The 17,618-nt window shown below is 38.1% G+C and overlaps 1 protein-coding gene across 1 annotated transcript in view; it reads left to right on the top strand.

Moving 5' to 3' along the window:
• KIF13A (kinesin family member 13A) overlaps nt 1-17,618 on the top strand; it is a 117,512-nt gene that overhangs the window by 79,003 nt on the left and 20,891 nt on the right. The window contains exons 15-26 of the mRNA XM_050890976.1: nt 203-289; nt 396-562; nt 6,213-6,423; nt 11,121-11,283; nt 11,944-12,084; nt 13,640-13,789; nt 14,309-14,470; nt 14,659-14,832; nt 15,371-15,522; nt 15,642-15,774; nt 15,894-16,040; nt 17,025-17,063. Coding sequence (XP_050746933.1) covers nt 203-289; nt 396-562; nt 6,213-6,423; nt 11,121-11,283; nt 11,944-12,084; nt 13,640-13,789; nt 14,309-14,470; nt 14,659-14,832; nt 15,371-15,522; nt 15,642-15,774; nt 15,894-16,040; nt 17,025-17,063 — 1,726 coding nt within the window. The remainder of the gene's footprint in view (nt 1-202; nt 290-395; nt 563-6,212; nt 6,424-11,120; nt 11,284-11,943; nt 12,085-13,639; nt 13,790-14,308; nt 14,471-14,658; nt 14,833-15,370; nt 15,523-15,641; nt 15,775-15,893; nt 16,041-17,024; nt 17,064-17,618) is intronic.

The raw sequence follows: 17,618 nt of genomic DNA, 5'->3' as shown, positions 1-17,618 counted from the left end.
GGGGAAAGGTGCTTTGTGTTTAATTCTGACAGTAGGAATCAGACCAGTAACTTTCCCGTTGATTCTTTAATGACAGCCTAGCAGATTTGTGCATCATATGAAACAAATCACTGTCTGTAGATGGGAGAAACAATAGATTTTGTAGTTACTTTTCAACCTTTTATTTTTAGGATTTCACTGAAGTTGTTTTTTCTTCTTTCAGATCCTGTGTAAATGGTGCACTGGTATGTTCTGTCACTCAGTTATGGCATGGAGATAGAATATTATGGGGAAACAACCACTTTTTTAGGTAATAGTTGATATTTACATTCCAGCCTCTTTACAGTCAGCCTATATTTTTTTCTTTCACTGTTCTGCATAAACTTTTTAGAAACTGAATTTCAATTTTTACACAGAATCAATTTACCAAAGAGGAAACGACGAGATTGGCTGAAAGACCTTGAGAAAGAAACTTCGTTAGGAGAGCATGATCTGGATGCAGCTAGTGAAGCTTCTTCAGAACCAGACTACAACTATGAGTTTGCACAAATGGAAGTTATTATGAAGACACTGAATAGTAATGGTAAGGCAACTGCCAGATAAAAATGTTCTTTTGGATTGTCTAACAAATTCAACGTGGAACTTAATTTCTGGGTAAAAACCCAAGTGGTACACTTGCTCCAGGGGCCTTTGGAGCCTTTTTTTATATATATATATATATATATATTTATATATATATATATATATATATATAAAAAAATATGCAGCTAGGTATAAACACAGACGCACACACGAATTAGTAGTTCATTTGTGCCCTGACACACAATTTTATCTGTACATCTGCTGTCCTATATAGTGCAGCTGAGTTGTAATCATATGCCTGTCAAATCATCGTCTAAGTCTTACAGCTCTTGCTTTTGCAAGTTACTGCAGACAAAAGGGTGCTCCAGATATGGCTCAGTTAGTTTCATCCTTCCTTTTGTATCAAATATTACTGACATTTTTAACCTTAGTAGAAAAACACTGAAATGATAACAAACCAATAGTCAAATGTCAGCTAGTGTGGTTTTAATGCTTTATCACTCTCAATATTTTATTTAATCTTTGTTAAAGCCTATTTTGATGCCTTTTTTGGACAGTGTAATAAAATACAGTATATATAAAATAATGGAATGGTATGTATAAAACAATATGGTGTTTTCATGGTTTCCAGAAGGCAAGTCATAGTTCATATGATATAATATGGCATGAAGAAATGCTGAAAAACTTGGTAAACTACTGAATGCTTTGTACAGGTTTTTTAAATACACAAAATATGAGAGGCAAATACCTTGGGTTTTGGTCACTAAGCAAGAAGACACAGTAGATGGTGTTTCATTGCTTTCTGTTCTCCTTTCTTCCTGTCTTCTCAGTATTTCCATTGTTTGCTGTGATGTACTTGTTGAAATACAATATTTACTTTTTTCTTGGTCTTTTCTTATTCTTTAACTTTCTCTGTTTTGCCATTGAGTACAGCATGATGGTTTCGTATGCTTCATGCTCTAGCAATAGTTTGCAGATTTTTTTACAGTTTGATTTTAATGGGATTGCTTGTGTGAGTGAGTTACAGGGTCAGGTCATTTAAGTTGATGGGAAATTACTGTTTGATAACAGAAATATTCTTCTTATGGTTCACTCATACCAGGAGACGAATTTCAGATGAATCTGCCATCTTGGTGGTCTTCAGTGTTGTCATCCCTCGTGAAGATTCTGTTGCCAGTTTTAAGGCCTCAAACCATCCTGTGTCTGTGCCAAAACTGGGACAAAGGTTTTGAACTCGGTTGGCTCATGCATGAGACTGTTGGAGAAATTTGAAAGCATTAATTGATGCTTGATCTGCTTGTCACTAACCGGGGATTTGACTAAACTGTAGCAGTCTACAATGAGTCAGTGTTCTTTGAACGGGGGGTCGCATTTTTTGGTTTTCATGTGTTATCTACCTGATTGAAATGATTCTTCACAATATTTCAAGTGTCTTTACGTTTTAGTTCAGTAGGCTTTTTTGATTGTGGTCCAGGCCAATTTTTGTCTTGGTTGGTTGTTTTCTGTGTCTTTGCTCAAGAACAGTACAGACCTTGCTGTTTTGTTAGAGCTCTTTCCTCCCTAATGCACAGCAAATGTTAGCAGTCATACATGTTGCATAGTTTCAGAGGCGTCGTAACCCAACTATTCTGCTTCTTGTCTTTTCTGCTCCCTCCCACATAGGTGTTGCTTAACTAAGTTGGAGTAGTAAGTGATAATAAAACCCTCACAAAACAAGTGACTGTGAGGATCATAGGCTTGTCTTTTGATTCGAAGCTAGATAGCGCTTCCAGGTTCTGTTCTTCTCAATGGTATAGCTAAAATACATTTTTTTTTTTTTTTTTTCTGACAGGCTTCCAGTTTGTTGGGTAAGAAGTAAAGCAGCTTTGTTACAATACCATTTATTTATTCTTCCTTAAAATGAAAAATGAATACGGGTAGGGAAGAAGAAATAACTAAATAACTGAAGACAGTTAATTCTATTATCCATATTCTCTGGAGAAACCTTAGGCGGGGAATAAAGGGATATTTTAAAAATTTGATTAGATAATTATTTTATAGGCATGTATTGATATAGTCCAAAGCAAGAGGTTTTGGTTTTCCTTTGTTTTGGGTTTTTGGGGTTTTTTTCCCCCTTGATCTATTTGAGAACAGTAACCCTCTTTAAATAAATAGCCTAGCTTCTCCAGGGCGCAAACACATTTGTTTTTATGGCATGTAACCAGTACAACAGTGTCACATATTGCATCCAGCTCCAAAGAAGCTCTGAGGAAAATGTGTAACTTTGAAAACAGCTGTAAAGAAAACATCCAGATTCTTTCCTCCCTTCAGCATGTTAACTTTCTTTGTGGGATTCTGTCAGATCAGCTTTGTACTACTCATTTGTGATGCTGGCCAAACACAGAATGCAGCAAAGAAGTTTACTTTATTCTTGTATACTGTGCAGTGGTTAATAACAATGTGATCATGTTATGCGGCTTCTCATTTAAGCAAACAAAACTGTTACAGCTCAGGGTGCGGATTTTGATGAAACTTAGCAAAGCAGCCTGTGTCATAACCTTCTTCTAGCTTGCTTAGAAAAATGCACTTACATGAAATCTTAAGGAATTTATTCAGCATTGTTATTACTGGATTAACAGATTCCAGATGTGAATTGTGACATTGCAGCAAGGTAATAAATGCTGTTCATCCTATGGAGAAAGTGCATTCTTCTGGTTCAGTGTTAATGTTCTAACATTTTGCAGATGATTCACTGCATATGAATGGTCTTTTCAGGGCCATTGAACTCTTGTCACATAAATATGTAAAGGATTGGAACTTGGGACTTTTAACACTGTATGGAATTTGCTGTGCGTTTGGCAGGCACTGGGTAGAATCTTCCCTAATTTATTTGACTTTGCATGAGAAATCAAAAATTGTGAAACATGCTGTTTAAATCTAAGTTAAACACTATTGTAGTTCTTTTGAATTGTGAAAAGCTTGACTGTTTATTTTTTCATCTTCTAAATGGTTTATAATTCACACTATATTTTGCTTTTTCACTGTGAAAGGCTTGGAGTTTTCTGTGTAAACTCTTTCAAAAGTTAAATTGAAGACTCTTCTAAAAGTGTAAATTTACCTTTTGCATTTCAATACAAGCATAACCCACCCCCCCCACCCACCCACCCCCCCCCCCAACAGTAGCGGATTTCGTTGAAACTGGGAAGTTTTAGACTAGATTCCTGCATCTTATTCCAATATTTTCCATGGTGTAATTTGATCCTGTGGTGGTTGTGATCCTGTAAATCTAGGTGGCTGAAAAGATCACTTTTATAAGGAAATCTGCTCCCTGAACTCAGAGCTGATCTTTAAGCAGTTTAGGAAAGTCTCATCTTAATGAGTCAGCCTTAGATTCATTTCCTGTGTTTGCAAACACAATAGAGGGCTTCTAATTTCTTCCATGCCTCTTCTCTGTCTTCTGCGTAATACATAATTTCTCAACCATTCTTATACATAACTAAAACTGTTTCAGAGATTATGCAGTGAAACCTATGCATGTGAAGGTAATTCTGGTATTATCTGAAGGAGTTAGGAGGATAACGATGACGCAGATCAACATTAATAACTTGGTTTGTAGTCTAGAATATTAGAACTTGGTTCAGTCAGTTGTTTTTGTTGCACTGTCTGTTTAAAAGCTAAAAATAGCTGTCTTTCTGAGAATGTCATGTACTAAAAAGTAGTATTTCTGGTTATTTTAAGACACTTTTATGCATCACTGTTTTGCTATTTGGTTGCTATTTATACTGACTGATTTTTAACTTTGTGCTTTATAATTACCATTGTGGTGGTATTTTATGATGCCTTTGTGTGAAGCCAGGGATTTCTTCCATGGATAAGGCTAGGGCCACAGTAGCAACTTGCAGAAGTGTTTGTTTTCTGCTAAAAATAAAGATGTGCTTTACATCAATCTTAATAGTTCAAAAAAGGATGCTGAGGGGCAAATACAAACCCACTAACAACAGAACCCTGGAGATCCTGTTTGCTTCTCTGGCATTTATAATAGGAAGGATTTTTTTTATGAAGTGACTTGCCTCAATGGCCATGTATGTTAAGACAGCAGACAGTGAGTTAGTTCATCTTTAGCAAAATTGGTCTCGGTAGTTTTGGTACTAAGTTGTTACAGATTACTAAATACAGTAATGCTACGTTGGTTTGCGAAGATACAGGGGATGTGGTTTTTTGGGAGAGTGTATGTATATGTTATGGTGACCAACGTACACTACTAGTGATGAAAACCCTGCAGAACTTTTCGTGTGAATCCTCTATTGTATGCTATAGTAACCCAGGTTTTGTTTCATGTAGCATTGTAGTATCAGGAAAACTTGTACAAAATCTTACAAGGGCTGGGTTTTGGTAGTGAAGGCAAGATGGTTCGTAACTAAATTACAGCGAAATGGTTTTTGGTTTGTTTGGGGTTTGTGTTTTTGGTTTTGGGGTTTTTTTTTTTTTTGAGAAGCACACCTCTAGTTCCAGAGTGGGACAGTGTAATTAAATCTAGGTTTACTTTTCTCCCTCCTTTGTGACAGACTGGCATCCTTGAAAGTCACAGCAGCTCTTTTTTTTTATATTTGCAAAATGGAAGAGGTATCACAAACAATTATTTTAAAGCTGAAGTTTTTTGCATTTGAAAATCCTGGCGTGTCCCAGAGCTGCAATGTTGCTTCCCCTAATAATTCGCCACTCCAACTATGGAACTCCTCTCCCTTCCCCTTCTGATGTACAGAATCAGCAGTCTGTTAGGTGATGTGCTGTCACTCAGATATTCATCTAGATTGGTCCTCTTGAAAACCACTCTTTTGCTGTATTTAAACTTTCAGATATATATACATGAAGCAGATATATATTGGTAGTATATAGAAGGACTTATTCCATTGAATTGCTCTTTCAGAGGCACAATCTGGCGTTGGACCTAAAACCAGGAATAGACAGAGTAATGTTTCTTTAATTTGAATGCAATTTAGATTTAACTGTAGCTGATTGACACAAGCAGTTGTTTTGGGATAGAGTATCCAAATAGATATTTGTTCTGGGTTGATACTGAGATGAAATGGGGTTTGTAAAGCTAAATGCAGAAGTCCCCTCCAGAATGTACTTTGTCTGCTTCAGTGCTGTGAAGTCCATTGGTGCAATGCAATGCGTGACTAGTCAGACAATTTGTTTGTCTCAGTTTTCATCTGCAGCTCTTCAATGTGTTTCATTCTCTGCCAAAATGGAGAAAGTAAATTGCTTTTTGCTTCCTTAAGTCATTTCCTTCTCTGGTTAACATCATCTTCCCTTGTATTTTGCTTTGTTTTCTTCTTATTAATTTGTTCCCTTTTCCATCTATTCTTTTTTCCCTACTGGGGTTCTGGAACATATTATAACTTCACAGTACTGAAATATGCAGTAGACAAGGGTCTTAACCATTGTTCTAGCCTCTTTGCATGCCGTATTTTTTTTTCTTGTTTGGATTTATCTATTTAATGCTATATTTATTGTTTTGGCCTTTGTTTTGGGGGGCAATGGCCATCTTGTGTTTGCGAAGACTCTGGGATATGTTGATTGCTGTTACCAAATAAGTAATCAGTGTTCTGTAATGCTGAAATGTGATTTTCTCACTTTTCTGGGTTTTTTTTCCTCCCCCCCCCCTTTAGACCCAGTACAAAATGTGGTCCAGATCTTGGAGAAACAGTACTTGGAAGAGAAGCGGAGTGCTCTTGAGGAGCAGCGGCTGATGTATGAACGTGAGTTAGAGCTGCTGCGGCAGCAGCTCTCTCCAGAAAGGCAGCATCAGCATGGCAGCGACAGACTCTCCTACACTGCTCAGACTGCACAGCAGAAAGTAAATCTCTGGACAGAAGAGAGGTGAGAATACTGGAGTTAAAACAAAGGAATTAATAAGAACTACAAAGGGTGAAAGATGGGGCTTGAACTGTCTGTCAGAAACTGATATTTTTTTGTGGAGTTGACATGCAGTACAAGATCTGCCTTCACCAAAGTGTTAGCATTTCCTTTAGGACTAGGTTCTGATGTGTAACGTGTGTACAAGATCTTCCTGTCTGATTTAACGCACAAATGAAATAAGAATTTAGCTTTTATTGATCAGCATTATAGCTTTTTTTTTTTATCTAGAAAAGTGCTTCTGAAATGTTTGGTTTAGCAATTATTGTTTAAGTTAGTTCTGGAAAGAAAGGAAAGGATAGTGCAGAGGTAAATTTGTCAACTAAGACTAAGTAGTCCACTGAGGAGTATTGTGTATTGAGAGTATACAGTGAGAGTACAGTATTTTGCAATCTAAAACCCATTAAAAATACAGAAAATGGGAGTCCTTGTATGTTGTATGTATGTGTTTCTAAAAGTGAGCCCAGTTTTAGAAGAGAATTTCTGTGTATTTGAGAACTGCAGAATAATCCAATAGAGTATGTTAGAGCTGTTTAGGAAATAAAAGGCTTGCCATGAGGTGAACAGGCCTCTTTGCAAAGGAATAGCATGGCACCTGAATGCAGCCTTGGTGAAAGATCGTCATGAGATTTGCAGGGAGAGTTAAAAAAGCAGACTAGGAAGATGTGAGCAGAGTTTACGCAGCACGTGTGTGTTTGCATCTTGACAATGAGAGAAGCTTGCTCTTGGTATCATTGGGGAGAGAAGGATGCCAGCTCCATGGAGAGAAGTTCTGGGGGCAGCAACCGAGATGATTTAAGTTTTCTGCATATAAATGAGTATTCTGTCATTGGGTTAATTCAGCAGGAAGAATGACTAGATGTACTAACAGGTTTCGTGTAAGTTTCTTTTTAATCTATTTTCTTTTAAAACAGAAGCTTCATTATTCACTCAGCATTTTTTGCTATATTTAGTGAGTTTGAGTGCTCTTTCCTATTTGGATTATTTTTGCTTTATTTTCCACCATTTAAAAAAAAAAAATAATCCATGTACAAGAGGAGTCTAAACAAAGATAGCCAAGATTGTGTTGCAGCTTTCAAATTCAGAGTGTTATAAATAGAACAGAACAGATCTTGGTTTAGCTTTTGTGCGAGGTTTGGTTTTGTAATTTCTGCCCGGTTTGGCCTGGGGAAAAAACCTAAACAAATAACAAACTGTTGACCAGCGATGACTAGAATGTTTTCCACGGCAAGTATAGGGAGAAGTAGTGCTGTGTTTCAACTTTAATTAAAATAATTGTTTGCCCCTGTAAGAGCTAGAAACAGAATCATTGGGAACTGAATGTAAAGCATTGCAGAGTTATGGCTGGGATTTGCAGGCTCTTTTGGGGCTGCAGGAGTGCAAAACGAGAAACACACTAGCTAGAATCATTGCTATTCAGAACTGCTTTGAGCACAGCAAGGCCATCAAGAAACCATTGATAACCCACTTCAGTAGCTGAGATGAGAACTGGGCTTACTGGCAAGGGAAGCAATACCTCTAAAAAGATGCAACAGAAGGGAAAAGGAAGTAGCAAAAAACTTGCCTGTTCTTGAGAGTTGAGAAGAAAAAATTGTAATTGATCAACTTAAAATTAACCAACCACCATAACCATGTAATGACATAAAAAAATGAGAATCTGGAGCAATATTAAGGCTAAGTGTTCAGCCAGCCTTCTCTTCTCAGTAGTTATTAGACGTTTCTCAGGAGGAGCTGTGCTTTGAACAAGCATTTTTGCCTCTGGATTTCATGGGTGAATACTTTACTCTATATAACTGTTGAACTACTTGAAGACTGTATTTTGCTGCATTGTAACAAAGAGGAGAATGAATGCTCTTTGTAGCGATCAGTAAGGAGTCTGATAAAGTTTTGGTGGCACTGCCGTTGAATAAGCAGTTTTCTGGAAGAACTAGTTACCAGTTTCCTGTGCTCCAGAAGATCCTCTTAGGCATACTTTATTTATAGTTCTAGAAGAGGTTTGGGCTTCTGAAAAAAGGGCAAAAAAATTTAATCTTCTTAAATAAGAAACCAGAAGAAAATCTTTGAGGGATTTCTGCTGTAAAAGCATGGCAACGTGGTGCTGAGAGGGTATTTACCAGCCAACTGGCCAGAGGGCAAGAAATGCAGGAAAAAATGGGAAGACTGGATGTGAAGAACGTGAGAAAGAGCCAAGTGTCTGGATTGCACAGGATTTGATTAGTGCCGTTTTAGCTGTTGCTCTCTTGCCATTGCAAATGAAGCTGAGCTCTACCAGCTCAGCCAGCAAAATGAATTTGATAGGTATCAGATGTAGGCACGTGGTTGTATCTGTCAGATCAGCTAGAACACATTGCACAGAGTTTATTCTGGCTTTGTGCTGACTCTGGAAGGACAGATGATACCTGACCTGGCATTAAAACCTGTTGGCATAAAGTTAACCCATTGTAACTGAACAAATTTAATTTGTCAGGGCGAGGGGGGCATCGTGGTGTACTGGACCGGAGGTTTAGTTCAGTATAGAAATCCCAGAGACTTGCAATGACACCTCATGAGTGTCAAATTTAAGTTTCCCTTGTTTGGCTTAAACGATTGTTTCAGGATTTCATGTTCAGTGCGTATTTGCTTCAGTTAATAACCTAATGGAGCTTGTCATATGTTTTGTGTAGTAAGAATTAAGAAAACCTATCTGAAACATATTTTTTTTTGCTTAAGTTTCTGGAAGGGTGCTGGCACAGCTCTATACGGAAAAACACAACTGTAATGAGAACTACCCATAATAATTGGTTGAGTTACTCATAAGTCCTCCTTATAGTCTTGAACCATTTCTTTCTCAAGAATCTAGCTAAGAAAAGATTGGTGTGGGAGCCTCCCCAAAAAGCTCGCCAGATGCCAGTTTCCCGGATCAAGGAAGGGACTGGCTGTAGCTGAATCCCATGGCTCTTACAGCACTTACAGATCAAAGCTGCCTTCTGTTTCTCAAGCTAGGCATTTGTCTCGCAGTGGTTGCAGGCGTAATGCACTCTCAGTATTAAGTACTATTTAGTGAGTAATTCTTGACTCTACCTTCATTTTCTGGGTGAATCCAAAATTATAGCTGTCTGTGGAATGTGTCACTCCCATGGTCTGGAATTGCTCATTTAATCTTGATGGCCTGGATAACAGAAGCAAGAGGCAGAGGGAAAGGAATTTTCCGTATAACACCGGGAGCAGATATGGGGAGGAAGCAGACTAAGAATCGGCTGATAGTAGCAGCTATTTAAGATCCAACAAAACCCACCACTGTTGCAAACTTAGGCCAGATAGGGGAGAGAGACAAAGCTGCATGCTTTAGCATGCTGAAGGCACTAAAATTCAGGGCTGCTTGCTAACACTGCTGGTCGTTTACCGCTTTGGTATGGTATCAGGGAACCAGCAGAGTGCAATTTAAATTGCCTAGGCTGTTATTTGGGATATTTTGAAAAGCGATAGCCACTCAGGAAGAATTCTCTTGGGGACTAGAAGGCATATTAACAGTTGTTTGTGGTTTGTACCATAAAGACATACAAAAGATCTAAGCTTATCTGAATAAAGGCAAATAGGCAACTTTGCCTGTATTCACAGCAAGGCCAATGAGTTTACTTGTTCCTCCTACACTTGTCCGTAATGTAATGTATTTTGTAGAAATGAGAAGTGTATGTGCACAACATGTACTTTGCATAGAAAAGCTAAAAAAATCATACAGAGGAGTGCTGGTCACTGAAATATCTGAAGTTTGGTCATGAGCTTTACGAAGATGATGAGACGCAGTAAGTGCTGTTGGGATTACAAAGAAAGGCAGAAAGGGGGACTTTGCTTGCTCAGAGGATAATCGTGATACTTTTAAAAGGCAAATTAAAGACAAGAATCCCAGGTGAGAGGGTATCTTAGTATCGCAGGTGGAGGTATAGTATGTGTCATAGCAGGTTTGCCAGGTGTTACATTAGAACAGATTTGCTCAGACAGGCCTTAGAAACCTTCTTGGAATTTGTCCAGAGACTGTTAACTGTACGGGGTGCACAAGCTTTAACCCATGCTCATTCATCTATTACTTAAAAGGTACTTTGGGTACATAGGACTCAAGATTTTTATTATTTTTTTTTTTTAACGTGTACACTTGAGATGGCTTTTAAGTGTATGGAGGGAGGTCTGGGGGTCTGTAGCACTGCAAAGCCGTAGCTGTGATGTAAAGCTGTGGCCTGCAGTGATTGCAGGTTCTAACATCACGATCTGAGGAAAAGCGGGTTTTATCAAGATGAAGTCTCACACGTTGGGACTGGTAGTTCCTGTGGAACAGGAATCCAGATTAAAGACAAAGACAGCTGCAATTATTTCATTTCTTGAAAATTAGGAATGTCCCTAGGGCTTTTAACAAATCATCACTGTAACAGCTCCCATAATACTGTGCCCTTTTATTTGGGCATTACTGTGCTAGACTTACCTCAACAGTAGTATGTTTGTTTAATATGCGATCACTGCTTTTCCTCAATAAAGTTGTCTGACACTGGTTTGTGTTTGCTGACATAGTGCTATACGGCATTTCTTCTTAAACTTGTTTCAGAAAAGTCTTTGTTAGCACCTCTATTTGCAGCTTGCCAATAATAGAAATAGGTTTCTGTGTATTTTTCATGTTACCTACTGCACCACAGGGATGAATTGTTTCGACAGAGCCTGGCTAAACTTCGAGAGCAGATAGTAAAGGCAAATACACTGGTGAGAGAAGCAAACTTCTTAGCAGAAGAAATGAGTAAGCTAACAGATTATCAAGTAACACTTCAGATCCCTGCTGAAAACCTCAGTGCCAACAAAAAGGTAATGACAACAAAGAATGCTGGAAAATGTAGTTTTATGGCTAATCTAAAATATGTAGACGTATATAACATTTCTATAACTTGAGGCCATAAAATGTTACTTTTGTTAGATTATGCATAGGCAAAATATGGGTGCTACCTCACTTTAATACATTGAAAGTGAATAATTATAAGTAAAAATGAGAACATAGCATTAAGTATGGCTCTTGCTGTTCTTTCAAGTGTATGATCACCATATGCGCATGCGGTTCGTGAACAGGCGTTTGTGTTCTGTTGCTGTAAAACCTGCATTTTCGTTATGTTTGCAAAAATAACTGGTTTTTGTTAGATGCCTACAACTTTTTTGTCTTAAGGGTTTTCTAGTTGTAGTGCTGCTGTAAATATAATGATAGCAACTAGGATAATATGCTTGCCATAAGTGATTTGATTGAGAGTGTTAATGTTCCTGTGTGAATGGTAGTTGTCCGAGAAGGACAAAGAGGTCTGGATCCTCAGAGGTGTATAGGGTATGCTGTGTTTGAGGACAGAGATAGTATGGCTGGCATGCAGAGAGAAGCTGTATGTTCTGTATTTTATTCCTTTTTAGGAATGCAAGTTGAGTGAAGAGTTAAACTACTTACATGCACCTTTCCTGCAGTGATTATTTTTTCCTCTGATTTAGAGGGGCGCAATAGTAAGCGAGCCTGCTATTCAAGTGAGAAGAAAAGGAAAAGGTACTCAAGTGTGGACTATTGAGAAACTAGAGAACAAATTGATTGACATGAGAGACCTCTATCAAGAGTGGAAGGAGAAAATTCCTGAGGTATTGTATGTATTTTCTGAAATGGTTCAGAGATTGAGTTTGTTTTCTTTTAACCCCTTTTAATATGTTGTACAGATCAAGTGCAATGACTTCGTATATGAAGGGTACAGTATTGTGGTTTTGGTTTGTTTGTTTTGGTTTGGTTTGGTTTTTTTAAAAAGGCAAAGCCAAACAAAACAAAAGAACTATGAATAATACTAAATATTCAAAATGCCCATGCATAATAAAACACAGCTATGTCCTATCCTCACTTGCATTCTCAGATGTAAGTGTACTGAGGTCAGATATAATTGTGCTGAGGTAGTGACTCATGATACCACTAAGAGCATATGTTTACCTGGCATAACATAGGTGCCATGCAAATAAGCACCAGCTCTGAATGGAAGCAGCAAGCTGCATTAGAAATAAAATTAAATTGTGGTCAGTATCAAAGCTAGCAAGGATGCTGCTTAGATACACTCAAAGTGCAGAACATGTAAGTGGAGTAGGGCTTGATCTTAAAATGTGAAATATTCTGTAATTTCATTTGTATATCCCCCAACCTTAAAGTAGTGAAGAAATCAATTGAAGATACTTAGTCTACATCAGTATCTCCATCAAAACTAAGTGGTGGTTCCTGAGAATTTTAGTAGTACATTAGCCTTGGCAAATAAGCATGGGATTTGTCAAAAGCTTGTTTGTTTACTGGCAAGAGATAGATGTGACATTTGGTGTTCCAGAAGACGTCCTCTAAGTATCCAGGTAGAAGTGCATAGGAAGTATATCTTGCTGTCTTGTGGCTGATAGGGAGCACCTAAATTACTTCTATCAAGAATCATTCTCAAATATGTTTGAACAGCTGTTGTGCCTTTGTTACATGCCTTGGACGGGACAATAGAAGTCTCTAAAATCATAACACAGGGGAGGTCAAGCACTTCATCTGTGCCCACTGAAGACAACAATGACTGCTGACTTTAGTAAGAACTGATAGCACATCCTTTGAATATATTATGTCTGCCAGAGCCAGGATTGTCCTTGCCATGACCTATGTCGTCCATAATGCATGTGTCCTATGTGCTCCATAGAAACACATAGGTCAAATGCATGTGTTGAAGACTGAGGAGGAGAAGGAAGGAGCTAACAAGTCCACTGAGGAGTGCATATCATGCTAGGAATCTGCATGAATTCTTTGCGGCTGTGTATGGGATACTTGCGTACTTACTTCATCTCATTTAAAAAGCGTAAACAGAGCAGAAAAGTAAGGTGAAACTTCTTGAAATCAGTGGCTATTGTGCTTGCTCATGGCAAATTCTGCTTTGTCTTGACATCACTGAAAAATGTAGGTCATCATATTACTATATCCCATAGTAAAGAAAGGATTGTATAATGTCTCATCTCAAAGATTTCATTTCAGATTTGTGATATGCTTCTTGTCTCTTTCTACTTGTGTAACAGGAAGAAACAGAAAAGATTGGTAGTGACTTGATTTTTGTGCCACGATCTTATACTATGTGGTTATATGATTTTGTGTTCCCACGCTTACAGTTTTTGACATAACTTATGATCTTTAAAACAGATAAGGAAGCTGATTGGCAAAAGGGGTGATCCTTTTTACGAAGCGCAGGAGAATCACAACTTAATTGGCGTCGCCAACGTGTTTTTGGAGTGCCTTTTCTATGATGTTAAGCTGCAGTACGCTGTGCCCATCATCAGCCAGCAGGGGGAGGTAAAGCCGAATAGTGCCCTAATGTATAGCGGACTGGGCATACCTATGTGCTCAGACTGACTGGTGTAACGTGGCTTTTTGCTGGGAGACTTAATGTACACCGATTTTTTTAACAAACAAGTGATGCTCATTGTCTTGTTCCCCAGTGAATAAGTGTTTTCCAAATTGCTATGTGTGTTTTCTGTCTAATTGTTTACAATTGCCCAGCTACTAAAACAGTAGAATAAAATTCCTAGTACCAATGTAGGTAACTGAGCAAAACCCAGCATGTTAAGGTTCTGATGTATAGTCATGACACTGTATACCTTTTCTGTTGTGTGTGAATTAAAAAGGTCAGTAGTTTGCATACAAATGAATCTTTTTTTATTCCTTTCTCCTCTTTTTTGACATTGTTGCTTTTCATTTGGTGGTTGAGAGCTGTTCAGTTCTGTTTCTGCACACCTCCTAGAGTTAGATATCTAGCATCTTAATGTCTTTAAGTCCCTTGTGCACAAGTTCTTAGTATTTGTTTTGCCTTAGGTTGCAGGACGGTTGCATGTTGAAGTAATGCGAGTCACTGGGTCTGTCCCAGAACGTGTAGTAGAAGATGACTCATCTGAGAACTCCAGTGAGAGTGGGAGTCTGGAAGTCATGGATAACAATGGAGAAATCATTCATAGAGCAAAAAAGCTCTCCTGCAGGGTAAGTGAGAACACATGATGAAGTTAACAGTTTCAGGCCTTTGTAACTATGTTGTCAGTCTGATGTAAAATACTAAGCTGCATAAGCTATTGCTTGCTTAAAATTCTCTAAAGAGAAAAGAGAGACTTCTCTCTTCTTTCTTTTCATAAGCAATCATATTTATGACAACATCTGTTTTGTCTCCTCAGGTAAAAATAAAAGAAGCAACCGGACTGCCACCTAATCTCTCCAACTTTGTCTTTTGTCAATATACATTTTGGGATCAATGTAAGTCAACAGTAGCGGCACCAGTGGTAGATCCAGATGTGCCTTCACCTCAGAGCAAAGATCCTCATTTTACAGTGACCTTCTCTCACTGTAAGGTAACTATTTTTATTATGAAATAGTGTTACCGGGAGGATGGTATGTTTGAGATAAGCTATTTAGAATTTGAGCCTTGTTTTGCTGGGGGAAGGAGGAGGGCATCAAGTCACATAGCTAATGACTTTTGACTATACTTTAGAATGCCATATTTCACTTCTTCACTTCTTCAAAATGCAGCAAAATGAAAAAATCTTTTAATTAGTGGTCTTTTAAATTCAGATGTCATCTTTAATGCATGGGGGAAACTATACAATGACATCTTATTATATACTTGTTTGGTAAGCCTAGTAACTTAAAAAAGATCATTGGAGCTGTGACATTGTTTTTATGGAAATTTTCAAAGCATGAAATGCAGTATGCAGAAGCAGGAGTTGCTGAGATGATATGTTTCACAACTTTCTTGACCAGAGTCGAGCTTTATGATCCAAACTGTATGGTTTTACCATGCAGGTAGTTGTTTGGTGTGTCCTTACAAAGTAGTTGAGGAGATACCATTATTTCATTTGATTGGATGCAATTTGTTTTTCTCATTGCCAGGACTATGTGGTGAATGTCACAGAGGAGTTTTTGGAGTTCATTTCAGAAGGAGCTCTTGCTGTTGAGGTGTGGGGTCACAGATGTACTGGCAATGGCAGCTCTGTTTGGGAAGTTGATTCTCTTCATGCTAAAACTAGGACACTGAGAGACAGGTATAAATAAATTACACATGAATGCTTGCATCAGCTTTCTGAAGGCTTTCTAATACTTGTGGTGCACAAAGTACACTTTGGTGAGGCAACCATTAGTTTTTGTGGGGATGTCTTTTTAGGTGGAATGAAGTAACTCGAAGAATAGAAATGTGGATTTCCATACAGGAATTGAATGAGATGGGAGAATATACTGCAGTTGAACTCCATCAGGCAAAAGATGTAAACACAGGGGGAATTTTCCAGCTTAGGCAGGTACGTATCTTTTCCCTGTCATCTTATTCATGCTTAAATTGATTCTTAATTTTATTCTTAGTTTCTCTCTGTTTTTGTCTCTCTCTGTCTCTCTTTCTGTCTCTCAATTACCTGTTCAGGGTCATTCTCGTAGAGTTCAGGTGATGGTGAAACCCGTGCAACATTCGGGAACATTGCCTCTCATGGTAGAAGCAATTCTTTCAGTCTCTATAGGTGGTGTGACGGCCAGATCAACCAAACTGCAAAGGGGCTTGGACAGCTACCAGGTAAGACAGTTAATTTTTTCATGCATTCGTTTGGTTTGGTTTTGCTGTTCTTGAGCCAGCCCAACATAATTTCAAAAGGGACTTTAGCACACTGGTACATGATATGTTATTTTGCAGTTTTACACGTTTGAGGTTAATACGTATGATGTGAGCATATGGTGCTAAATCTGCTTCTTTTTTTGCTTATAACTCCGTGTATAACTGATAAAGTACCAAGTGTGGTATTTGAATATACACAAGACAGCAGGAATATGGAAATTGTTTTTACCTTTGTGTGTAGAGGTGATTAATACTAGATTCCTGGTGCCATTAGTTTCCCTCCCTTACAGGGATGGTGAAAGTTGAGGAGGGGAAAAGAAGAAAAAAAAAGAAAATTAGTAAAGAAAATGTCTCATAGTGAGATACTATTTACCTTTTTGAAAAGGACTGAGTTGTTATTTGATCAGAATCAAAAATAACCATCACTGAATGCGAAAGGGCTATTTCAAGTAGCAGAAAAAGTCCTTAAGAAGTATAAATTACTTCAAGCTGATACTGGACAAATTCTAATTGGAAATAAAGCATGATTTTAACAGTGATGGCAAAGAACAAGTGGAACGGGCCACCCAGGGAAGCAAGGTGCCTTTTGTCAGAAGGGTTACATTCAGAACCACAAGTAATTATAACCTTAAATACAGATGAAGCTGTAAAACTTGAAGATTGGTGATATGCTTGCTCAGTCCTTTTTCTGGCACTGTATTCTGTGGGGTTTTTATTTTTTTAATATTCACTAACACAAATCATGGCTGAGCTGCTATGGTCTGTAATGAAAAAAAGTCTTTCTACCTGCTAATAAGACTTTGGTTATTTGAATGTTGTAATTTTAACGTTTTACAAGTTTGTGGCAGAAATGTTTGTATTCATGTTTTGGGGTATTTCTGTGAGTTTCTGTTGAGAGAAATGCATGGTATTTTGTGTTTTACAAAATTTATTTTCTCCTACCAGAAGGAGGAGGATGATGGTGGTGATATGGATAGTTACCAGGTATTGCTGCTGTTGCTGTCAATCCTGTGGCATGGGGCACAGCTAATGCTAACAGCCAGCAACTTTCAAATGAACAAGCATAATGGAGCAAGCAAAAGCGGCTTTGAAATACATATGTGCTGTGCATTTAAGAGGCTACCTGGGCTATAAAACACTGCTATTTCAGTTTACCTTGTGACTTCATACTCTTGCAGTGTGCTCTCTTCTCTAGTACTCAGCAGTCAGCTCTCCTAACTGGCTACATGAATGCTATGTGAATAAAAGCTTAGAAACTTTAATTTAGAATGAAAACAGTTTCCAGTGAATATCATGGGGAAAAGAACAACCACCTGCAGCTGCACGCATCTTTCCCAACCAAATTATACAGCATAAGATTTTTTGTTTGTTTTCTAAAGAAAACATCATAACCTTTTAAGTTGTGCAGTTTTCTGAAATGCTTGGGGGGGATAGAGGGGAGGATGCGAGTGGGGGGAATACAGAAGCTTCAGTGAAGCATTTTTTATCTACACAAAAACAAACCTTGAGGCTGTTTTTTTGTGTGATAAGTAAATATAA

The sequence above is a fragment of the Gymnogyps californianus genome, chromosome 2 (assembly GCF_018139145.2).
Source record: "Gymnogyps californianus isolate 813 chromosome 2, ASM1813914v2, whole genome shotgun sequence".
Lineage (NCBI taxonomy): Eukaryota > Metazoa > Chordata > Aves > Accipitriformes > Cathartidae > Gymnogyps > Gymnogyps californianus.
The sequence above is the reverse complement of the archived record's forward strand: the minus strand, read 5'-3'. Positions and strand labels throughout refer to the sequence as shown.